General features: G+C 51.1%; 6 protein-coding genes across 6 annotated transcripts; 4 read left to right on the top strand and 2 right to left on the bottom strand.

The window, feature by feature from the left end:
- Positions 1 to 1,040: 1,040 nt before the first annotated feature.
- STEHIDRAFT_80460 (uncharacterized protein) lies at positions 1,041 to 2,729 on the bottom strand. Its single transcript, XM_007304633.1, has 7 exons — positions 2,451 to 2,729; positions 2,284 to 2,387; positions 2,083 to 2,227; positions 1,708 to 1,958; positions 1,506 to 1,650; positions 1,387 to 1,457; positions 1,041 to 1,335 (listed from the first exon to the last, which is right to left on the bottom strand). The coding sequence occupies exons 1-7, from the start codon at positions 2,602 to 2,604 to the stop codon at positions 1,174 to 1,176; spliced, it is 1,032 nt and encodes a 343-aa protein (XP_007304695.1). The 5' UTR covers positions 2,605 to 2,729; the 3' UTR covers positions 1,041 to 1,173.
- Positions 2,730 to 4,178: 1,449 nt separating this feature from the next.
- On the top strand, positions 4,179 to 5,698 carry STEHIDRAFT_157730 (uncharacterized protein; the record flags this gene model as incomplete). Its single annotated transcript, XM_007305013.1, has 6 exons — positions 4,179 to 4,269; positions 4,328 to 4,566; positions 4,622 to 4,648; positions 4,710 to 4,915; positions 4,982 to 5,188; positions 5,254 to 5,698. 6 exons carry the CDS (start codon positions 4,179 to 4,181, stop codon positions 5,696 to 5,698), a joined length of 1,215 nt encoding a protein of 404 aa, XP_007305075.1.
- Positions 5,699 to 6,251: 553 nt separating this feature from the next.
- STEHIDRAFT_122169 (proteasome subunit) lies at positions 6,252 to 8,115 on the bottom strand. The gene is made up of 6 exons (XM_007305014.1): positions 7,848 to 8,115; positions 7,352 to 7,433; positions 7,162 to 7,291; positions 6,965 to 7,071; positions 6,707 to 6,826; positions 6,252 to 6,607 (listed from the first exon to the last, which is right to left on the bottom strand). The coding sequence occupies exons 1-6, from the start codon at positions 8,036 to 8,038 to the stop codon at positions 6,461 to 6,463; spliced, it is 777 nt and encodes a 258-aa protein (XP_007305076.1). The 5' UTR covers positions 8,039 to 8,115; the 3' UTR covers positions 6,252 to 6,460.
- Positions 8,116 to 14,969: 6,854 nt separating this feature from the next.
- On the top strand, positions 14,970 to 16,454 carry STEHIDRAFT_58431 (uncharacterized protein; the record flags this gene model as incomplete). Its single annotated transcript, XM_007304544.1, has 3 exons — positions 14,970 to 15,258; positions 15,328 to 15,737; positions 15,819 to 16,454. The coding sequence occupies 3 exons, from the start codon at positions 14,970 to 14,972 to the stop codon at positions 16,452 to 16,454; spliced, it is 1,335 nt and encodes a 444-aa protein (XP_007304606.1).
- Positions 16,455 to 16,813: 359 nt separating this feature from the next.
- On the top strand, positions 16,814 to 18,371 carry STEHIDRAFT_98622 (uncharacterized protein). Its single transcript, XM_007305015.1, has 3 exons — positions 16,814 to 17,102; positions 17,161 to 17,225; positions 17,276 to 18,371. The coding sequence occupies exons 1-3, from the start codon at positions 16,959 to 16,961 to the stop codon at positions 17,769 to 17,771; spliced, it is 705 nt and encodes a 234-aa protein (XP_007305077.1). The 5' UTR covers positions 16,814 to 16,958; the 3' UTR covers positions 17,772 to 18,371.
- A 1,873-nt stretch (positions 18,372 to 20,244) lies between these two features.
- On the top strand, positions 20,245 to 22,109 carry STEHIDRAFT_157733 (uncharacterized protein; the record flags this gene model as incomplete). The annotated part of the gene is made up of 5 exons (XM_007305016.1): positions 20,245 to 20,682; positions 20,744 to 20,884; positions 20,940 to 21,023; positions 21,093 to 21,221; positions 21,273 to 22,109. 5 exons carry the CDS (start codon positions 20,245 to 20,247, stop codon positions 22,107 to 22,109), a joined length of 1,629 nt encoding a protein of 542 aa, XP_007305078.1.
- Positions 22,110 to 23,146: the final 1,037 nt, after the last annotated feature.

Here is a 23,146-nt window from a genome sequence, read left to right on the forward strand (position 1 = left end):
CGATCAGATGGTGGTTGAGCGCGATTAGATGTTGGTTGAGCGAGACGAAGACGCGTTTAGAGACGCGTCGAGGGCAAAGAGAGGGAACAATATGTGTTGTTCTGTTTCGAGCTCCGAATCAAAAGGAATGACCGTGTTTTGACACCTCCGGAAGATGCCGGTTGGTGCCAACCAGTGCCACCACGATGTGGCGCTGTGGCCACACTTGGTCAAAGCGAGACGCGGGAATTAGCCATTTAGACATGAGACCTCTGCGCTCGGCCGCTGGCCAAATTAACAGTGGGCCTGGCACGTAACGGGCCTGTGAATTCTGGGGCAGTGTATAATAGCCATTGCCAGAGAATATGGAAGGACAGGGCGCGACGACGACAGTCCGTCTTTGTGGCCCAACACATCTGGGGCTTTGAAAGCCATGGAGGAAAAGACGGAACATAACACACCTGAGGCGGCTGTTTTTTTGAGTCCTTCTATGGACGTTGACGAGGATATAAAGAAATTGCAGCTGCCGGCGACGTCTACGATGTAGGCCTCTGGCTGTGTGGTGGCTGTATGGTGGCGCAGATTGTCGGTTTTGTCTGCGACTTGCAACGATAATCTGATGAGTTCGCCAGTACTTTTGACAAAGCTATGCACAGGCAGGAAATGTCCAAGAGTTTCAGCTAGGATAAAAGGCGTACGTGGAGGAAAAGAGGAAGGCTGCTGCAGAGTGAGATGAACAGGACGCCACCAGGTATCCCACACTGTCTCCCACGAACAGTGAAGAGTAACGCTCAGGTCTCTGCATATGGAACAAAGAATTGTGGCACGGATCACGTCCAATTAAGGCTGCTTCGAAATCAAAGCGAAACTAGCCAGAGCCGATGCGTAGGAAGCTTGGTCTATGCTGTGCTGGAGGGTTCGGTGGCGGGCATTTCTGTGGACTGATATCATGAGATGTAAGCACATTCACGACCTTCTGGGCTCTTATAACTGCTTTCTGCTTTGCTTAAACTTCAGCGCGTTAGTGGAGCACCTGGAGATTGACTTATTTCAGCATGATTCAATTGATGAGGCAACACGGAAACAGAGCAAGAAAACAAAAACAACAATAATGATACACGGGCACACGATCCAAAGACGATACAAGAAAGCTTAAACTGGCGACTACACCTCGCTGCTATAGGGAGCAAAACTTCAAGCCTCGCTTCCGTCTACCCCGATCATAGGTGCGCTCGGCGATTGGACCATGGACATGCTGACGTCTGACTGCTCTAAGTTGTCCATAGATGATGTCTGTTGGGCTTCTCGTGCGGCTGATTTGGCACGTATGTCTTGGATTTCTGAGGTGAGTTTGGACTGGAGGGAAAGTTAGCGAGGATCGTTAGGAGAAGGAGAACTTTGACTGACTAGCTTCGCCTCGAGGTCATCCTTGTTGAAAATTGAGTAGGCTGGTGGCGTTTTGGGGATGGTTTTATCGCCTGGACTGGTATTAGCAAGCAACAACAGGTAAGTTGAAGGGTTCATACCGAAGGCAGCGTGCATGAAAACTTCATTCATGAGCTCATGGTTGCGCTTGTAGCGAGAAAGAGCCAACGTCCGAGTCGATATCTGCTCCAACTCATCCGAGGAGTCCTCATCATCCACCGGTCGCTGCTGTTGTGGAGGCAGACGCTGTGTAACGTCTCTTTGAGGTTCAAGTTGCAGTGAGACGAAAGAACCGTGACGAACCTGGTTCATGCTTGCACTCCTATCCCTTTGAGCTCGCCTGTCCAATGCTTCCATCTCCCTGTTCTGTTGAGCAAGCATGGCATGGGGATCGCCACGCCCTGGGAAACCACCACCCATAGGCATCCCACCTCCTCCACCAGCCAAAGGTATCTTCTGACCAACCTTGTCACCAGCAACAAACATCGCAGGCTCGTTTAGTGGTCGGAGCGGGTACTGTCGGATAGGCTGGTTCGCGATCAATGGGGGAATCTCTGTGAGGAGAACGAGGAAAACGTCAGGAGGCGTGGTGGGAACATGGAAGACCAGTTGAGCATGTATTTATGGAACCGAAGGAAGAAGAAGGAATAAGAGAGAGTTGGTGGTGGGAGTACTGACGCAATCCTTGTCCCCTCGAATAGTGCACGAGCACAAGATTTTGATTACCGCCTTTGCTCAGTCGATACCGTCTCCTAACGCGTGAAGCACTCGTCTCTCCTGAGCCTGGTATGAAGCCGTATTTTGTCTCGTAGACCTCCAGCTCCTGTGATACGCATCAGTCTAAATGAGTTCGAAATCTGATGTGGTCGAGGCACGTACCCCGTGCGCTCCAATCATCCTCCTGTAGTGCTGCTCTGGCTCTAAAAACCGTATACCATCGTTTGGGAAACGCCCTTGCACGAAAAGAAGGAAGACCGCGCCGTCTAGAAGGCTGTGTGTGTAAGTTGACAAGGAACTCCTTCGTCCACGAATTTGTTCTCACTGACCAGACGGTTTATCAATCCAACACCATACGAACGGCTGCTGCAGGGCCAATTGAGCCGCCCGACTGAGCATGTTTATGGCTGCTTCGTGTGTGACGTTCGCCTGAGCTGGAAAGGGTTCCGGGAATCGAAGAGATGGAGCGTCTGATGCAGACATTGTTGGACTTTCCGAGGAAATTGTTGGTGGTGTTCAGACGGCTGTAACCACTTGCCTAGGCGACGAAGCTATGAAATATGTCGGGAAAGCTAGCAGACAGGACACCAATGAAAGTTTGAGGAGAGGAATGTGCAGCAGAGCAGGTATTGGGGGAGAATACGCGCTATTGCGCATGCGCTAAGTGACTTATCCGAGGGAATGGTAGCCGCCGCGCCAGTCAACGTGCTGTCTTCCTGACCTTCATCTATTCTCCAGCCTGCATGGGGAAAATTCCTTGAAAAGTATTAGAATGCGTCAAAGGCCAGTGAGGGACCTTTAATTCATGACGAAGGTCACGATTCAGAAGCACAATCAATTTCACTAGCTCGAGTTTTCCAGTCCACGCCTGGTGATACTAGACCGTGAACGCTGAGTACAGTTTACCTTCGTCTTCTGAGTTAATCGGTACTCAAATGGGTATCCAATCACCACCATGATGATAGTCTTTTGGCCTAATCAGCTATGTAGTATGCATAGACCTGCATAGGCTCGTTGTCAGGCTCACATCTGGCTTCAGGTTCGGGTCGCTCCAGATCTCGTACACTTTTTCGTCGCCTCAGACTTCTAACAAAGCATGGCCTACCTGACGCACTCTGTCGATACCAAGTCTTGCAGGAAACCTCTTTCCCTAACACATCTCAGCAGCGTCTCCTTGGGTTCTGCGAGTTCACCTTGCTCCGGGTATTTCTGGGGTTGAGTATTGGTTGAGAGCGGTCATCGTCACTGTGTATGTGGCGCGTTCCCGGATGGGCCTTTCGCCAGGTTTGTTGGCAATGACCATCAGTATCACGCGGCTCTTTGGCCTTTGCAAAGGGCTCGAGACAGGTTCATATAAGAACAAGTCCCCTCATTTGACCATTTCTGTTGACCATTTCTTAAAAGCCCGACCATTCTCCCTCCCCATCCATCGTCACCTCACCCGGAATTTGTAGAAGGCACTCGAGCACGACGTTCGTTAGCTACAGGCAGATAACCCTAAGACATCTCATCCGGCTAACACCAGCTCGGCCTCGACCTCGAGATTGAACAGGGCCTCCAACCCGACATCGAGTTGCGTCCAAATCGTCCTTCTCGAGTAGCACTGGCCCTACTAGAAGGTATGCATCAACTATGGCTTGTTATATAACCTCGACAGTTTCTTCCAGGACGCAGCTACAATGTGCCGTCGTTTCCGTTCCTGGTGTTTCCTTCGCTTTGCCCGAGGGCCACAGCGCAATTAGCGAGACCCGTTTCAGGCTGTGCGCACGCCACTGCTCTTTGTCCTTATCTTGTTTCGCTTTGCCGTCTCCCAAATCTTGATATCCTCGCGCAGTGTTCTGTGCCAACATCCGTTGCGAAGGGCAATGGCCGGCTCTTTGTGCCCGTCGTCAATGTGTTTGACTTTGAACGTGTCTGGTGCCACCGGGGTTTCCCGGTGACCTACTTAAACGCGGGGAAGGATACATGGCTCTCCCTCGTCCTCTCCTCTCAACATCTGCAGATCAGCAAATCCGAACCCGCCTCTCCTCTTCCTCAATATTCCCCTGAACTTCAACATGTCTCGTTCGGAACTTGAACGTCCCCTTTCCTACTCGGCCAAGCAGGAGAAGACGCAAGACCAGTGGATGGCTGGATGCACCGCGTCTCGTAGGTCTTCCTCACCGCCATCTTCGCGCTTTTCCTCCAGAGCTGACACCGTATCTAGAACCCTTCCCTACGGACGCTTCCAGATCGTCAGCGTCGGCCTCCTACGATACCTCCACCGTCTCGTCGTCGAACCGACACAGCTCGCCTACGAAGTCGACTAACTCCGCGACGACTCCATCGAACTTCGAACAGAATTCAAACAGTGCTGAAACTGCAACTGCGACTGGAAAACAGAGGACGGGAAGCGGAGCTTGCAAGGCCGTGTTCGGCGATATCATAACGTCAGATAATGTAAAGGTAGGTCTTACGCTGTGTCCCGTGTCACGTACAGATATTGACCCCTTTGTTGTAGCATTATCTGCATGGTCTTCGTATAGAGGTACGCCGACATTGTCTGCGAAAGTTGTACTTGGCCCAACTAACTGTTTTGTTTTTCGTAGGGAATACCCTCCTGTTGTATCAACATAATCCAGAAGACGCTCCCGGTCAAGGATCAGTCACGCGCTAATATACACAGGAAGCTTACGAAACATCGACTAGCTATAAGTCACCACACGATGTGGATGAAAATGTATGCCCGGGCTGATTCATGGAACAAGACGAAGGACCACTTCTTCGAGTGCGAGCATCCGGAATGTCGAGCCAAGTGAGTCCTTTTATTCCATGTTTTTACTCGCGTGCATGATTACTCACGATTACTTCTCGCTCCTAGGTTCATCACAGAAGACCTCCTCACAATACACCATGATAGAGAACACCGAAGAATAGCACCTCTTCCTAGCCGTGCTTCCAACTTAAAGCCCGTCAGCGAGAGCATAACAGAGAACCTCCGCACAATATACCAAGATAGTGAACACCGCAAAATCGCTCCCCTCCCCAGTCGTGCTTCTCACTCGAAGCCCGTCAACGAGACCAGAAGGTACGTTCCAGTCATCACATTGGCTCTACCTATCCGAACACTTTACTGATAGAGTCTACGTCCAGCGTTATACAACAAGGAACGCTGATAAGCGCGCAGTCAGAAAGCGACTGTTGGGACGCCTTCCTCGCGGAAGTGGCCGCTATACCCTTGCCTGTTCGCTCCCATGCCGCGGTCCCTTCGCCACCTACGCCCATTAGTGCTCCTAAGCTGACGCCTGTGAACGGCCCCTCCACATCGGTACCCGTGAATACTCCAACCCGCAGCAATCCTAGCACGAAGATAGCGCGCGGAATGACTGGCCTGACCCCTCACCAGCTCAAGCCCATGGCTCCCCCTCCTCCGCCTCGCCGTCCTGAGATTGACCAGTCACGGCCGTATATTATGCCTGACGGCTCGCAGGTTCCATGGCCGGTGAGGCCATGCAAGGATGCGTCTTTGAGAGTAGACACGCTGGTCGCGGGCATAGTTCGAATCTGCGACCGATCATCAGCCGGGAGGTCTGGATAGTTGTATGATCGGTTGTGTTCTCATGGACTGTACATCAGTTTCGTTTTCAATCCCTCCGTAGGTATCTCGTGTTTATGTTTTCCCTCTCATCTGTACATCGGTATTATGATCATCTCACTTTTTATACTTCGCCACGACTTATTCGTCCACCACAGTGTCCTTGTTCTTTCTTTATCCCCGTTATGTTTCCATCCTGTATTTTACTCTCCAAGTTAGCCCTAGTAAACGAATCCCTTGATCCTAACCGTTCGCCTTCAAGTACATCCGTCTTGCCAATTGCTCGCCAAAGTCTCTTCTAGGATATCCTTTTAGCAAAAACCAACTTTAATAGATGGTTCGATAGACACAGGGGTAGCCGTCCGCTCAACAAAGACAGCACGTCAGTCGTGCTCACAGTGGTGTCACTTGGAACGCACGGCCATAACCCAGGCCAACCTGTTGGGACTAGCGTGGCGCGCACGTGGCATTTTCGAATAGATCGCACAAAACCCACAATTACTGCATCTAATTATCCAACCATGTTGCAAAAAAGAGACAATAAATACAGGAACAAGTGACAGGTTGTCCGAGACCAGTAGCGACCACGATGAGCTCGAGAAGGAACCGAACCGGCAGCAGCAGCATCTATTAACAAGGAAGTATGATGATGAGGCGGCGGTCCGTGGCCAGTCAACAACACAAACATGAGATGGTGGAGAGCAAGATTGTACAGTAGTAAGACAGTGAACACGACGACGGCAGCAACGACAACGGAATCTTTGTTTAATCCTTCTTGAGTTCTTTCCGGAGAATGAAGACGCGCTCGCCACCAGCACGAGAGCTGACCTCCTGCACATTCCGGGCACCCTCGAGGCCCTGGAGGGAACGTCCCTTAGCGAGAACGATGAACATCTCGAGGCCATCGCCGACCTATGGAAACGGCAAGATAGGCGGCGTCAGCGGACTGCTTCCATTCATTCTAACGCCGAGGAAGAGGCGTGGCGGAACGGAAGAAGACGAGGTGCTTACCTCAATGTGGCGCTCCGTCGCGCTGGTGAAAGAGTCGATGACGATGTCAAGAACGTCAGGTAGCGGCAGATGGGTGGGGTGAGACAAGCCCTGCGCGGGGGTTTGGTTCTTGAAGTAGATCTGCGGGGAGAATCAAGTTACGCGAGGGGCGCGGGAAAAAGTCGGCGAAGCGTCGGGAAGGTGTGGAGAGCGATGCGCGGGACAAGTTGTTAGCGCGAAGAGGATGAAAGGAAGAGATAAGGAGAGGGCCGGACTCGCCTGATTGTCGAGGAAAGGTTGGACGAGGGATTGAGCAGCACCTGCAGCGCGACATGCTTCACGCTCATATGACCCTACAGGATCGAATGAGTAGACGGCGCCCGTGCCTGCAATTGAGTGGTAGGCAAAAGAAGATTGCCGGATAAAGTCAGTGAATCGACTCTAAACGCGTTTGAAGTACTGTGTAGAAAGCTCACCGTCTTCTTCTATCCCACCGAGGATGTTATAGACGTAGTAGGGAAAGAATCGCCGGCCGTAAAGCATGGTCTGAATCAATCGTGCGATGGCACGTAGGGGCATATCCTTTGCATGCGCATGACGATACCACTGAATACGATCAGAAAAGTTAGGCTGTGTTGAAAACTTCAACGCAAGTACCACGCGTACCTCGAGTCGCTGTTTCACCTGCTTCACGAACATATTGCCGTCTGCTGCGAAACCATTGACTGCTAGCACAGCGCGGTCCGTCCTGTGACCCGACAGAGAAGACGTCAGTGACCCCTTTCGTCATGTTTTACCGTATTATCGCAGAGAAGTGCTACAGCACTCCCAGGTCGTTCCCGCGGCGTATAGAACGACTGCTGAAGCCTGCCCTTGATCCGAGCAGCATGCTAAGACGTGGCCCGAATCGTGAAATCTAGGATACCATCGGAATACGTATACCTATGGAAAGAATGCCGCACGACGCATCTTGGCAGTTAAACGTTGCCTGTACTTTTCGGTGGCAAGAATCACCGTTCCAAGGATCATTGTTCCAAAACTGATCCATACATCGCGCTTGCAAGATAGCCTCTCCGCCAACATCCCAAGAACCTCTGTCTCTCCACCACCACCATACACCAACCCCGGCACGGAGCAACTTTTTGAATAAAATGAGACTCACAGTTGGAAGGCTTTAGGCGCATAACGAGTTTGAATGCTGAATCCTTCTGTCTGTCGTGTATCCGATGCGATCACAGTAAAATCGGCACCCGCAATGGCGAGTATGGTTCCGCCATTCTGAGTGTACGGGTTAAATGCACGTTGTTGTGGGTGTACGCTGGGGTACGCGCCAATGGCTGGTGATCCTGGCATTGTTAGAAAGTATGTAGCGGAGAGCGAGAGGAATGTTGGCAACAATTCAAGGAAAATATAGAGGAAAGCAGGAGGGTGCGGGGGTCAAATGAAGGGTACGCAAGCAACAGCTTATTATACGCGACGCGTCACTTGCAGGGCCCGCAGATTGGCGCGCTCGGAGTTTGAATCTGGCGAGGTTGTGGTTACTCCGAGTATTGGCCTCTTCGAGCGTCTTTTCCCGCTTCCATCTTTCATCTATCTCTGGCCTGGGAATGTTCCATGATGGCATGCACCGACATCTCACCGTATTAGTTCATGTTTCGCATCTCCCTCTCGACAGTCGAATCTACATGTCGGCAATTTCTGGGCTTCATCTAGGTTGTACTTCCAATCTGCGGACCAGACCTTGATGATCTTGCGCAACGTCCCAATCAGCGTTAAATAAATGGTTGTTGGCCGTTCTCGGCGACTCATCGTCTTTCGTGCGGACAATAGTGCAAACTGTTTTCGGCAACCGGGCTGGTCAAATGCCATGAGCCTTTCGTGTCGACTACATAGTCTATCTTGGAAACACTCCCATGTCAAATGCCCGATGATCACTTCATTGACTATGTATGAGACCAAGACTGTTGTCTTCATGCAGTCCGCGGGGTTATGGTTTGGAATAGCTTCAACCTTCAACTCTATGCAACCATAATACTGCAATGAGGTCTATACTAACGCATCTTTGTCACTCAGCACTTATCAGAAGAAAAAAATGGGTACAACTCAGTGCAGAGACCAAAATCTCATATAAAAGCGGTCTTTCCGCGTTGGTAGTGCTTGTACACACTGACTCCACTCCGAGCATGCACCTTCAGCCTGCGGAATCCCATGCGGAATCCCATCGTGTCTCTTCCAATGTTGGCTTTCGCACAGATCCTGCAAAAGCCGAGCCCACGACACTCGCGCGAGTGAATACGGACGGCGACTCTTGTAATTTGCGTTGTTCTTGCTCGAGCGTACCTCAATCTCTCTTTCATTCTCACCTAAATCCGTCTATTTCCGGCAAGTCTTGCCTTGGTCTAGGGCCAAATTATACTTGGCTTCCGGGTACTGAGAATGGAGAGCGGATCTGACCATCTCCGCGGATTCATGTCACTAATTTGGCTGGTGAACTCCAGCCTTTCAGACACCTACATGATTAGACGTTGTGAGGTGGCAAAGGTCAACATATATTCTTTGCGTGAACGTGAGCTTGGCGTGGATGACACGCTGCGGCCTTGCTTCAGCCTTCTCGCACGCAGATTTCTCGTGGATGTTGATGCTCCACAAGCACCTAGCGTTGGTTCGTCTAACATATCTGTAGAGCGGCCTTGTATCACACCACTCCGGACGGTGAGAACCTTACGTTACGACCTGCTATACACCCAGCTAATCTTGACGGGATCTCACACGTCTAGGGGCTCGTCCATTCTTCTGGTTCAGATGATGGGCAGATTCCGGAAGACGGCGCTATACATTGCGCATCCGTCCAATTATATGCATTGGTTATAGTCTACATACCCCGGATTCAACAGTCGTCATCCTTCGCCGGAGATTACATCGTCCTACGCAACATGACAGCCTCATTTCCTATACGTTCAGATTCGTTCAGGGAGAAGAATAGTAGGAGCCTCTTTCGTACGAGCCTGATCTGACCTGTTCTTCTAGACATATGTGGAGCCACTGAAGATAAATATACAGCGGCTCCGAGGGCTTACAAACAGAGACAACGACCCCCACACCCACTTATCGCCATTTCTCCGAGCGCTCGTGATAGGCTCCCAGGCCAAACGAAACTGTTGCCATACCTGTCACCCCTTCCCTTTGCGAGGAACGTCCTGCCCTGCTTTCTAAAATTATTCACGGTAAAGGATGTACCTGTGCGGCCTTAGCTGCCTCACCCGTTCTCGGAACATGTTGACGTTCGGGACATTGGAAAGGGGCTTTGGCCTCTTCTGCTTCTGTCTACACCGTTTCTCCACCAGATTAATCTAGACACACATGCCCGTGAGGCTCAGGCTTCTGGCATGATACCGTAGATCCATCAGATCGATAGACTAGCTGTACTCGACGCATCGATTTCAGCAGCTCAAGATCATCTTATGTTTCCCTTTCTCGACTACAAATTGGTGATTTTACTCCCTGCTGTGGCTCACGGGAAAACTTGAAAATAGTGTCACCAGTCCTTCCAAAATTGGCATTAGATTCTGGCTCCCATGCGTCTACGCCAATCCATCACTACTCTGTATCGTGTGATCTCCACCTCGACCCCCGGCTGCTTTTGGACTATGACCCTCGGAGGTCTCGTTGATTGTGTCCTGTTGATGTGAGAACCAGTCACTGCTCCATGGTGAGTCCAGACTGTGTTTCCCACTTCGAAGCGAGGTGTTGACGATGATGACGACAAGTGAATTGTAGAACGGCGCCTGGAAGAGCTAGGTACCTCTCGGTTCTTTTCTTCGACTTCGCTTTCAAGGGCCTCGTCCGCTGAGCTGAGAAGTCTCAATCTTAGGCTATCTAGATAACTCATTTCGTCAGATGTCGCGAGAACATCTTGTATGTCAAGAAAGGCTCTACTCAGCATATCCGATCATGTATACTGCACCGTGGAATGGGTTTGAGACATAACCCAGCACTCTTCTAAAGTTGTGGGGTAATGAGGTTTCTCGCCACATATGTTCGAGCACTCCAGCTCTGCACGTCAATATATTCGTATGGCTATCCCAGTTCCCGCGCCGCTATCTGTGAGAGATAGGAGGCAGTAAGCATCGTTCATTCGTAATCGTGATATATCAATGTCCCTGGCTGAAGACGATCACATCGCAGCTCGCATGTGCGTTTGCTGAGTACATTCACGATTGAGGTATCTGTGCATTGGCCTGGTCCCCGTCTTGAATTAGCTCGTCTGGGCTCACGTTGCTCTGGTACAGTGCCAGGCATCCATCTAGAGCAACAGTTACGGTTGCAATCCATCACTTTAAGCAAGTTCCTCGGACGGTGAATGTACGAATTAAGCACAAAGACACACAGCGCCGTAGCCGACAAGTATAACACCCGAAAACAACGCAATTCCGGAGGAACTGGCCATCTAGGTGCAGTCGATGGCCCAAGCGCTCAATCAGCAACATCTACACCGGTGAGAGTCCTGATAACGGCCGACGTGCTGACTACACCGGGGATGGTGGAGAAGCCTCGGGGGAAAACGTACAGATAATGATTGGTCTGCATGGACAATCCCTCGATACACCGATACTCGACGAGTTCCGGAGCCAGACCTCTTCACTATCATGAACAATTAATCTCCGTATCTGGTACTAGGGGCGTGCAGCCTTACACGTTGTGACTGCGCAGCGTCGGGCGCGCATCCGTAAAAGAACGAAAACAGCGGTGGGATGGGACGGACACACGAATCACGATGGTGGCGTGGCAGTGCGACATGTCAGTGGCCTATAGGTGCCTGTTTTAGTAAGTTCAACTTGTAACGTGGGCGTTTCATCGTGTCTCAAAAAAACGCACCGAATGACGGGACATGAATGTCGGTGAGAACTTGTGACTGTCGAGTGGGAAGGATGGGTTGGCATACAAGCCGTCGACAGATAATACTGAGCGCAACCATGAGGCTATATCTTCAGTGTTCCAATCAGTTACTCATGAATCCAGAGGATAACCGAGACGAACCTATCTCCTGAGAAAGAGAGGATATGTCCCGGGATTCGGCGACGAGGGACGGCGAATTTGAATGCCTACTACATGCGGGCCAGATTGCCTCTATCGTTCGAAAACGCAGAGTCTTCGAGGTCTGGTCGAGTATACCACGGTATGCACGGGTATAAAATCTATGGCACTCGGAGGGTGGGGGAGGACGGAGATACCTTGTCAGATACCTCCACATGTACACGGATGCAACATTGAGCGTTTCCTCCGTTGTTATCACAAACATGATCGCCACACGGCGTAGGCTCAGAAGATACCGAACCGAGATGCAAATGAATACCCGGAAGAAATTTCACTAGACAATGAGGACCTTTCCTGAAGCGGTCAGGCTTGGCGACGGAGCTCAGTATCGTCGAGCGCTGGCCAGCTCTCCGGAAACAAGCACAATAGAGAAGTGAGACAACATGACGCTATCACGGAGAAACAGAAGTCGGATGGACGGTAAGTGGCCCGCCCGATAGCAGCATTTAGCTGTCCAAGTGGAACAGACGTTGTGGGGCGGCGTCTTCCTCGTTAACCGGGGAAAGAACGACCTCCTCCCCACACACAAACCCCCCATGCCCCACAAGCTATTTCTAAAGAGATAGAACGCGTGTATACAATCAGTGCTCCAGTCTTATTTCTAGACAACTCACTTACCTGGCGTCTAGGGTTTCCGATACCCGACGCGGAGGTTCTACCGCACAATTCAGTATGAATGCGAGATTTGTCCTTGAACCTGTAAACATGAGGTTCAGATTGTTCTAATGCGCGTTTACCTGCTGCAAGGGGCCAAACCTGAAATCGGGTACTGCGTTAGGTACCGTCTATGATAGAAGGTTTCAAAGTGGTGTCACCAGGCCTGTCGCAACGCGGTCGACCTACTCAAACGCTCGTGCGAGCTTCGGCGAGACTAAACTTGGCAATGAGTCAGTATGAGTGGCACTAGTTGAAGCTCGATTCATTGTTCAGGGGATTGGGAGACATCCTGAGGACTTTGCAGCCGCATAAATTTGCAGAACGTGAGCGATGTAAATCTAGTAAGAGATGGTGAAATTTAGTTTCCTACCAGATAAGACCCTGTCCCCCCCACATCTTTTGAAAGCTGATAGACCACCCACAGTACATAAACCCATTCAATTCTGGACTCGCAAGGGACTATAACCCGAGGCAGCTTGGACGGATTGCTTGTCCTTCGCGCGGATACTGTCGCTCTTCATATCCAGACAGGGATGGATCTATTCCACTCTATTGAAGGCACAAGGACAACACAGTCAGCTGATTGTGAGGACGCATTGATACTTGTATAGAAGAGAAGTACGCACCAGGGACGGGGGGGAATGTTTGTGCAGGGGATGGTTCGTTGTCCAATGGTATCGACGACACTCTCCCATCGGAGAGATAGCCATAGCGTCTGATTAGTCTCGTGTTCATCGGCGGCGGACATCCGCTATACGTAGGCCAACTTTTCTGTGAACATTAAGTTAAGCTTTGGGGGGAAACGCATCGCGTCCTCGTCGTCCTTGCCCTCGTGGGCAAAGGCCGACCGTCGCCATCGAAGACTCCATAGTTCGAGGCAGAAAGTTCTACGTTGCAGAGGCCCGAACATGCTACGATGATGCGCTAGTAGCGGTTCACGTGGCAAGAGTGCACGGCGGAATCGTGGCATAATCGAAAACAAGCCGGAAATTATGACCGGTCATCTTGAATGACCTTGTCCAGCAGAACGTTGCATCAGTCAAACTTTTCAAATAACTTCGAAAAAAAATGGGACGACAGAGAACTGCACATGATATATGCATGCCTTGACAGTGGGTCCTCCAGAGGGATCAGTCATTGGCGTATTGCTTACATCGGCGTGCCAGCGGTCTTGGTCACAACAGAACGGATCGTCTATATCTGACAAGTGACCCAATGATGGGACACATAGTAAAATAAGTATCATGGCTCTCCTGAACACAACGTATAGGTGAAACGGAAAAGAAGTTTCCATGCGTGAAAGCAAGTAGCATGCTGGTTCAACCGCACGAGCGTACTTAGGGTTAGCCCGCCGTTTCCAGAACTGCGTCGGGCAAAGTTAAAGCTACAATGGTCAGTTCGTAATATTGTCTGCTAAGCTGGAGGCCAGCGGAGAAATCAAGGATGTAAAGCCCGTGCAATGCTCACCGAAGACCGTTGAACTTCTTGTTGAACTTCGGAGTTGATTCGGAGTGAATTGATCCGGAACCTTACGGAAGCCAAAACCTTTCGATCCTAACAAAGACAAACAAGCGAGCCGAACTCCGACTCTCTGTCGTCATGGCAATGTGGCGTGGCCTCGTCGGCGCTCGCGACTCGGAGCTCGCATGCGGTGACGATCTTGCTTGGGTTTTGTCTGGAATTGGTCTGGAATATCTCAATCTTGTACACATTTTGTCTAGAATATATCCTCTGGACCGAAATGCCTTCGAATGGAGAGAATATCTGCCTGCGGCTTTCGTTCTTGCAACTTTTTCGGTCCTGCATGGCACTGTTGCGTGCAATAGACGTTATCTGCAGCCTGAAAAGTAGACTTTTGAGTTGCAAGGCGACGCAACCGAACTGTAAAAGTGAGAATTTTAACTAAAATTTCAGTTCGAAGGGGAAAGTGCAGGCCGGCCGTGATTGGCTGATCGACTCCATTTGGCCTGCGTCTGGCACTTACCGAGGGTTCGAAGCGAACTATGAAATAAAAATTGAAGTTTACGAGCTCTCAAGCAGCCAATTTGAAGCTCATAGAACCTCTCGGTTTTCAGGCTGCAGATAACATCTAATGGCGTGCCAGGCAAGCCATGGGAATCTCTTAGAATCTACTGCGAACAGCGGCAGCTTATTTCGTTGGACTCTATCTAATGAGTGCTGTTGCTCTCGTTCTTAGGCTACTCGTGTTGAAACTAAGCTATCGATACAGACTGTTCCTTAATCCAAGCCACGCATTTCCAAGATCCACCTAGGCCAACCACCATGCAGTATGCGAAATTCGTAGAGGTGGCGCGCTGCCGACAGTTCATGGGAGTCAAGGTTCGGCAGGCCATGCGAAGCTAGTCTTCCCTACGCCACCCAAATAGTCTATCACGGGTGCATTTAATCATTCCGATCCACATAACGCCACATAAACCTTGGACGTGACCTACATAAGGTGCCAACAGTCCTGCGTATAAGTACGTGGGTCATTCCATCTATTCCTCCACATCTCTTCATACGCTGTGTTCCTATGTCTTCTCCACCCTCCGGCGGCTTTCGGGGTCGACCTTATTGGGGTCGGGGTAGAGGAGCAACTCGCGGATCGTCCTATTCGTCCTCTTATCGCGGCGCTAGCACAGACTACATTAGCCTACCTTCAGACAAGAATATCAAGGAGGGCTTGACAGCTACATCTCTCGAGACCTTGAACATACCTTACTTGACGGGCACGAAGACCGTTCGTGCGGATGTCCAGAACGTTGAGTATATCGGGTCGTACAACTGGATTGAAGCGAGAGAGCCCACCATAATTGTCCCAGGTAAGTGCTAACCATATTTTCTCTATCCTGAAATACTATTGACGAAAGCTTTCGGATCGTTCGTCGTAGGATCTCCACCGGAATGGACCGACCCTCGCCCGCCTATCGTCCTCTCGCCCGACTCTGGCACCTCTTTCTCCGACCAAAACGGTTTCCGCATCCCTTCCTCTACCCTCTTACCACTCTTCGCAGCCGTAGATTCTGTTGCGGCTACTACTATAGACTGGCCGTCCATCGACTTTGTCACGGATCGGAACGGTCTTCGCAAACTGTTGCGATGGATCGACGGTAGCGCCACTAAGGACTTCAGGATGGATTTGGAAATGGCCGGAACGAAGACGGTGCTGGTGAATAGGTGGGACAAGAGGCAGAGGGAGGCTGCGAACGGGAAGTCTTTTGGGTATGAATTTGAGAAGGCGACGACGAGGGCGGCGAAGGGCTGTGAAATGAGTACGGGGCATCATAGGATTATCAAATATGTGAGACTTTGGCAATGTTATCTGTCTGTTTCTGACGTGAAAGACTGTGGCTAACAATCGAATTGTTCCTTGTATCCGCAGGACTTCTGCGGAATGAAAATGGTGGTCAGGTTTGAGGTGGACGCTTGCCTGCCCACCCCACGTGCAACAACCACGGCGAAGCAAGCTGTGACAGCGCCCTCCAGATCATCCTCCGCACAGAGCCCAGACGATCTAGCTGACGCCCTTGCGGGACTCAACATCATATCCTCGCTGCCGGACGTTGATGACACAAGCAGCAGCCCCGACGCCAAACCTCGATCTTCGTCAATCAAGATTATTCATGGCGGTACTGAAGTCCCACAAGAGTCCATCATGGAGCTTGCCACACGGTCTCAGTACTTCATCCACGAGATAAATTGGGGCGAAATCTTCCCTCAACTCTTCCTCTCCAATACGCCCCACTTTTACCTCGGGGTGCATAACCGCGGCCGCTTTGACGAGATCCGGAAGATGGAGCTATCAGGCGACGAGCTAGGAAGCCAAAGGGAGGAGGCAGAGGTCAATTTCAGGAAGCTCGGGAAGGCTTTGAGTACTATCCAGGAGATTGTGCAGAAGTACGGTAAGGAGAGGCGGGTGAGCTTAGTGTGCGAGAGTGGGACGTTGAAGGTTTATGAGAGGGTTGGTAGAAAGAGTTGCCTGCCTTCTGGGCCAGAGGGTGTAGGTAGGTTTGAATAGATGTGTGGTGACTTTTGAGGACATGTCCTTGTGCTATCTTTTCACGTAGTAGCGTGACCATGCGTACCTCTATGCAAAAGAAAGATGAAGCACCCCTACAGACGGCCTTAAATACAGAAAGATGATTTACAATTACCACGGATAATTGGCAGCCCAGCGTATGGAGAGCGTCGAAAAATTAACCGTTATTGCATGCGTGAAGTCGATCAAAAATTTCGTGTGCCACACCACCGCCACACGGGCCACGCGCAGGCACCGGAGTGGCTGCGGCAAAGGCTCACGCTAGCGCTGGCTCACGCGGTGCGTAGCCCCAAAAAGGCAACACAACACTCTTCACACCTTTCAGCACCACCGTCGTCACCGTCTTCACCGTCCTCCTCCTCCCTCCTCTCGCCGTCGTCTCCATCGTGCTCGCCGTCTTCCACGTCGTAGCCTCCGACTCGCATACTGTGCACACCGTTTTTCTCCTAGCCCATCGCCAGCAACTACTCTACTACGTCTAATATGTATCTTCTGCACCTGGCTGCCCTCGTTCTCGCCACTGTCAATGCCGCCCTCGCACAAGACATAGTGTATGACTCTATCCACAACGCCACTGTCATTACCGGCACTTGGGCATCAGGAGCGAAGAACGTCGTCACTGGTTCGGTGCGTCTTTTCTCGTTGTTAGTTCCCATCAGCAAATTCACACGATCTTCTTTCCTAGGGCTTCGCTAACCCAGCAAACGAGTCGTTCACATACCCAAAGACAACAGGTGTCTCATACTCATTGTGCGTAATTGTAGCTCTCTTGATAGTTGCATGTATTGACTTCTTATCAGCTCCGATGACGGGTTCTACGAGATTGCGAGATATCGCTTCACTGGCAACGGCACACAACCGAACTGCATCACTGGCGTTGTCAACTGGGTTCACGGCAAATACGAACTGGTCTCTAACGGCTCAATCGTCATGACACCATTCGGCGATGGTTTCCAACAAATTCAAGATACTTGCGCTGCCGTCTCAAACTTCATCGAGACCTACAACGACACTGAGCTCTACAACTCGTGGCGTATATTCACAGACCCCACCGACGGCTACAAGCTTCATCTGTTCAACTACGATGGTAGTGCTGTCGCTCCCCAGTTCCAGGTCTCCACCACTCCGAATATGCTTCCCACCTACTCGCTCCGGAACGATTCGACCACCACCGTCGAAAAGAGGAGTTTTTTCAAGAGGACCTCCGATGCTACCAGCACGAAATGGAGTACTTCGCGAGTGGCAGCTGGATTCGCCACTATGGGTGGTATCACCCTCTTGGCAGCGCTCTTGTAGATGGGTTGGCTGGTGTTGGTCGTGATGTCATTCGTCCTCCCGCAGTATAGTCAGGGTTAGGTTTTGGACACGCGGAGCCGTCGTCCTTCGTCGGTGATCCTTTTTGTTCTGCATTGATCAATTACTCTTCTCTTTCTTCTTTCGAACTTTATTCTTCTCATATCTCTATACATTTCGTCGATCTCCGCGAGCACCTATCACCTTCTAGCTTCTCGCCACCCTTTCACCGTTGCAACTTCAGCCTCCTTCCTACCATCTTCTCCTAGCATCGCCTTTGTCCCTTTCTTTTCTTCGCCACCTCTGCGTGAGTAATGACCGACGCTTCGACTGTATGACTGATATGGATACCCAACCTCTCCCCGTTGCATCACATCGCATCCCATACGTATCATAGCCCATTCTTCAGCACAATCACCCCATCGTCCGCGTGGTATCTCACTTTTAACAACTACACCGACACTGGCAGGTCTTTCGTCTTCTCGGGCTCCAGTCCTCTGTATGCCACTTGAACCGTGTGTTGTGTAGAAAGGCTACGTTCTCTGTGCATATGGTATAGATGTTGATAGACCAGGGAGAATACACGCTCGTTTAGACTCACTTCGCTCTTTTTCTTCTTCTGGTTCTCGATTTGTCTTGCAAGCAAGGACTAATATGGACTATTCAAGTTTGTGGCATGTAGTTAGAGGGACTTTTTGGACTGCAGAACTGCCACATACGGCCATGTGCGCATTGAATGTGCCATGCGCATGGCGGCGCCAAGGGTCGCCAAGGCTGTTACATCTGGACAGCGCATCTGAGAGTTCGGCGTTGGTTACGATCGAAAACTGTCCGAAAGCCGACGGCTCCTGATCCTAACAAGTACAAACAACCGCCTATTGTTCACTGCTTCCAGCATGGTCCGAGCGCTACCATACCTCTTCGCTGCCCTCTTGCTCTCCTATGAGTCTGTCTACCACAGCTTCAGGTCAGTGCGTGGTCATAGCGAAATGAATGCCACTTCAAAAGTCTGCCATAGGTAGGCTTTCGGTAAAGGCGCCTCCATTCGATTCAATCCTTAGGTGCGTGTGCCTTTCCCAGTGATGTGACCTCGTCGCTACTTCACACCCGTGAGCCAAAGCCAAACATATAATGTAGATATCCTGGTTTCTTCAACCAGTCTCGTCTCCTACCCTCGACCACTTTCCAGAAGAGAGGTACGCGTCCTCTCGTACGTAAAAGGGAAAAAGATACCCATATTGGGTAATATCCTCATAGGGAGAGATCCTGCTGCCCATTTGGTTTATTTCCTGGTACAAGCATGCAGCCAGCAACTGGAAATATAAAATCATACAGTCCACATTCCTGTAGGACCACATCCGTATCCCGTCCTGCGTTCGCGTTGGGTACAAGGTGCAACATCGTAGCGAATTACAGGCACGACGAGCTTCTGCCCAGTTTTCCGATGCTGCATCGCCTTCCCGCGCTGTAGAACCCATCTGTGACCACTGTTCCTATCGAAATACGTGGTCTGGCGAATTGAAAACGTCGCGCCCTGAAGGGCGACGTCGTTTCACCCGAGATGGGGCAATATGACTGTCGCAGCCTTGGGTTTGATCAACACTGCTCAACAGTTTCTGCATCAGACATGACATTAAGGCGCCATATGAGCGTGCAAAGAGACAAATGTCTATGCTGGAGCGCGGATGGCTGCTAGGATGACACTGACAAGCGGTCTAGATTTTCGGTGCACATCAAACCGTATTGTCTGTCTCTCTCACATTCAGATGGGAACCATTTCCACGTTGGAATGAGCTCCCATCTGGATGGAAGAGAGACAAAGGGCGCTCCCACAACCTCCAGATTATGTGCACAGTCGTTGCTCCGCTTCGAGCAGAAAGTGTCGCACCATCGCTGCAAGCAGCACGAAAGAAACTTCGATTTCGCAGGTCTATTCTCTGGAAATATGACACGATTTATCGAAGGAGGCGTCATGTCATTCTTATATCGAAGAGCAGAGACTGTACGCATCTTTCCTAGAACTGAACCACGAACACAGCAGTCGCGCGTCTGCGCGTATTGGCACCATGTCGACTTTCCCCCAGAGTACGGTGCGCGGGGACCCTTCCCGCGCACCATACACAGAGGCAGAATCAAGAAAGAACTCAGAGTACAGTCACCTTTCGGCCAAAAGGAACTTGCGAACAACCTCGGAAATTTGTGGTTCATACGCAGAGAGTGGGCGAAACGGATGGAACGAAGACGACTGCCGCGACGATATGCGGCCATTGCCGAACAAGCGGGAGAAAGGCCCATTGTTCGCTCAACGTGTTGGCCGCGACAAACACCACGGTCTCGTGACTGACACACGTCTGCACGTTCAGCCACCTCCTTCTATCCAGTCAACCACCGTGTCATAGCCTGCGTTACGCGCCGGTTTCATCTCCCTCTCATTCTCTTATTATCTTTAGACTCCACCCCCCTTTCACCTTGACAGATGGCCACCTGGGAGCCAAAGTCGCGATCTACATCGGTCGCATCGTCCTCGGCGGGAAGCCGGAAGTTCTCCCCGCCAGGGTTCACCCTCTCGAGCCCGGGTTATGAGGCTAAACTCTACTTCTGGATCGCTATGGAGAAGCGATACACAGAACAATATCAATATAGTCGCGAGACCAACGACTGGGCCTTCTTCAACGAACACGTCAAGAACGCCCAGTTCGACAGTGCTACAGCCAGATTGTTAGAAAACCCCGGCCGCCAACACACTTTCCATTTCGACCCCGACGGCAGCGTCGCCGTCGATATAGTTACAATCCAGACGAAGAAAATGGTAGAGCAAAAGTCGGGCGGGCGTGAAAAGACGACTGGTGCCGCGCCTAGGGCACGGGGCGCGAAGGGTTCGAGTGCGAACCAGGAGTCGCGGACCGTGGCAAAGGTGGGTACTTTTGTGGTTGTTCTCGCGACTTTCGTGCCAATAGCCCTCCTTTTCTCCAAAGAAACCAAGTCGATCGAACAATCAACCTGGCATCCCATCGCACGGCAAGGAAAAAGGGAAGGGGAAAGGCAAGGTGCGAGATCGGAAGGATTCGAAGGCTAAACCGGCACGAGGGATCGAGTCTGACCATCATAACGAAGAGGTGAGTCCCCTATCAAATTTCTGAACAAAGGTTGTGAGCCAACATGCATTGTTAGATTGTGTTGGTTTCCGGGCCAACCTTACCTGCTGGTGCCCAGGATGCGCCGTCGGGGCTAGCAGGCTTGATCATTCCAGTCGATGTAAGGTTTCACCACCAAAATATCCGTAGAGTTTTTGTCCCGCTCACCGTCTTGTTTGCGTACCCCAAGTCGTCATTTCCGCAAGACAACACTCGCCGTGAGCTGCGTCACGCAGACAAGAGCCCTATAGCAGGTCCCTCGACTCAGAAAGCTTCGGAAGACACGTCTTCCGCCGAGAAAAAACTCACGCGTCAACTCGTATGTCTTCTCTTGATCAATTTTCGTCTAGATCTAACATTGGCCCGGCAGCCGGTCCCACAACAACCAACCGTGGTCAACGCAAGGCTCGACGTCACCGTGCTCGATTCCACTCGCCCTACCGATTATGCCAAAAGCTTTGGTCCTGTGAGTGGCCCATCGCTGGTCGGCGCTAAGAAGTCGTCGTCGGACGCGGCACTCCAGAGTGCTATCTCTTCCAAGACTGGGACTGCCAATAATGATATCCCCGCACCCGCTCATCGACAGACAGCGCTTCCTGCTCCCTCTCTTTCCTCGACGCTTTCGAGCCAGTCCGCCACATCGAAAGGTCTTCTCGCGCAGAACCAGCGTGCCTCTGATCCCGTCAAGCGTGCGCCAGCGCTAAACCCTATCCCGGTTCCTCCGCCGCGTGCCAGCGCAGCCCACCGTACATCATCTTCCGAAGAGCCCTCTCCACACCACCTGAGCGACACCCTGCCTGCAGCCTCTCCAGTAGGCCAGAGGGCTGCTTCCCCCGCTTCACAGTCCTCGAACAGGCCTTGTTACCACCCCTCTCAAGATGGGGGCATCCCGAAGGACGAGCTCGTAGACGTCGAGTCCTTCTGGTCGGTTTTACGCCCTGCTCTCGAGAAAAGCGAGGACATCACTCCGGAATGGGTTGAAGACGTGCACCGCTATCTGCAGTGCGATCCACTTTTCTGGACGTCTCTTCGTGCGGTATATGATCTGCCAAAAGCAGACCGCAAATCTATCTTCACCGACGCCTGTCATCACTCTTTTGCGGCGCTGAATGCGGCATACGGCGCCGACGCACTGCTATGGCTACAATTAGCACTCTTTGGCAAAATCTTGGCGCTAAACTCAGTCCCTGACAATCGATCGGGATGACGACTCCAGCGACGATTCTAGTCTTTGTCATTACTTTTCATGTTCTAAGACGAGCCTGTATAGTCACCTGTACAAACATATATCTTCTTCTCGCTGATGTATATATTTCTGCACAATGTAAGCTTATAATGTTGTACGTTCAACATTTTGAACACTTGTTTTCCAACCTTCATGATGCGTTGCCAAGCTGTCGTACACCTGATATTCTGGCTGCCAGAGCCTTTTCTCAATATTGCCACAGAAGCACTGGCTGAGCGCACGAGATCTCGGAGGACTTGTGTGAAGACTTTATCAATGCAATGGTCAAATTGATAGATAAGACGTAGTGTCTTCATATGTATCTGTGAGCTGTAGAAAGTAATACAGATGGATGACACCAAGCCCAAACCTCCTACAGCCCCAGCCACACTCATGCATGCCTCGAGATTGACGAGGGGGTCTTTCCTCCCCTTCTTCCGAGTCATAACCTGGATGATGTATGCTCTCTCTGTCTGCCGCCCCTCCCTCCCTACTAACCCTTCAAGCTGGACAACTGACTAAAAACGCGCCCACCGATCCTGGGATCTCAAAGCATCCATCACTCCCTGCATCCGTCGTCGTCCCGCCTGCCTCAGGATCACAAGTGTGAACATCATGGTAAACTACATCGCACGCTCCACCACTGCTCGAGAGGCTGATTGGCCCCGCGCCTTTCCGAGGCTCCTGTGATATTGTCAGAGGAAATGATGTTGCCGGTACAGTCGGTATTGCTGTAGAGCGTCCACGATTCGGCATGGACGGAGGAGAGGAATACAGCGAGCAAAGCCGAAGTGAAGATGGCGTAGAGAGGAGCCATGTTGAGGTTCGATGTTGCTGCACACGGGGTTCTGTGAATATGACTAACGAGTGAATGAGGTGGCCGTAGTTGCTGATCAGATATTCGCTCGTGAGAAGAAAAGAAAGATAAAACATACTGATGCTGGAAATGTGCGGCTAGAGATTCTGGTAGTAATCGGAAAAAGACCCTCCCATTTATACAGAAACATACCCCAAGGCTA

Source organism: Stereum hirsutum (genome assembly GCF_000264905.1).
Source record: "Stereum hirsutum FP-91666 SS1 unplaced genomic scaffold STEHIscaffold_8, whole genome shotgun sequence".
Lineage (NCBI taxonomy): Eukaryota > Fungi > Basidiomycota > Agaricomycetes > Russulales > Stereaceae > Stereum > Stereum hirsutum.

What these genes read in the sequence shown, in the direction of transcription:
- STEHIDRAFT_122169 (XM_007305014.1), bottom strand. Translation starts at nt 8,038, where the DNA reads ATGCCAGGATCACCAGCCATTGGCGCGTACCCCAGCGTACACCCACAA. An exon ending in CGGTGGGATAGAAGAAGACG is followed by an intron (nt 7,072 to 7,161) that starts GTGAGCTTTCTA and finishes ACTCAATTGCAG; the next exon opens with GCACGGGCGCCGTCTACTCA. An exon ending in AACCTTTCCTCGACAATCAG is followed by an intron (nt 6,827 to 6,964) that starts GCGAGTCCGGCC and finishes TTCTCCCCGCAG; the next exon opens with ATCTACTTCAAGAACCAAAC.
- STEHIDRAFT_80460 (XM_007304633.1), bottom strand. Translation starts at nt 2,604, where the DNA reads ATGTCTGCATCAGACGCTCCATCTCTTCGATTCCCGGAACCCTTTCCA. An exon ending in TTCGAGGGGACAAGGATTGC is followed by an intron (nt 1,959 to 2,082) that starts GTCAGTACTCCC and finishes TTCTCCTCACAG; the next exon opens with AGATTCCCCCATTGATCGCG. An exon ending in TTTCATGCACGCTGCCTTCG is followed by an intron (nt 1,458 to 1,505) that starts GTATGAACCCTT and finishes ATACCAGTCCAG; the next exon opens with GCGATAAAACCATCCCCAAA.
- STEHIDRAFT_98622 (XM_007305015.1), top strand. Translation starts at nt 16,959, where the DNA reads ATGTATCTTCTGCACCTGGCTGCCCTCGTTCTCGCCACTGTCAATGCC. An exon ending in AGAACGTCGTCACTGGTTCG is followed by an intron (nt 17,103 to 17,160) that starts GTGCGTCTTTTC and finishes CTTCTTTCCTAG; the next exon opens with GGCTTCGCTAACCCAGCAAA. An exon ending in ACAGGTGTCTCATACTCATT is followed by an intron (nt 17,226 to 17,275) that starts GTGCGTAATTGT and finishes ACTTCTTATCAG; the next exon opens with CTCCGATGACGGGTTCTACG.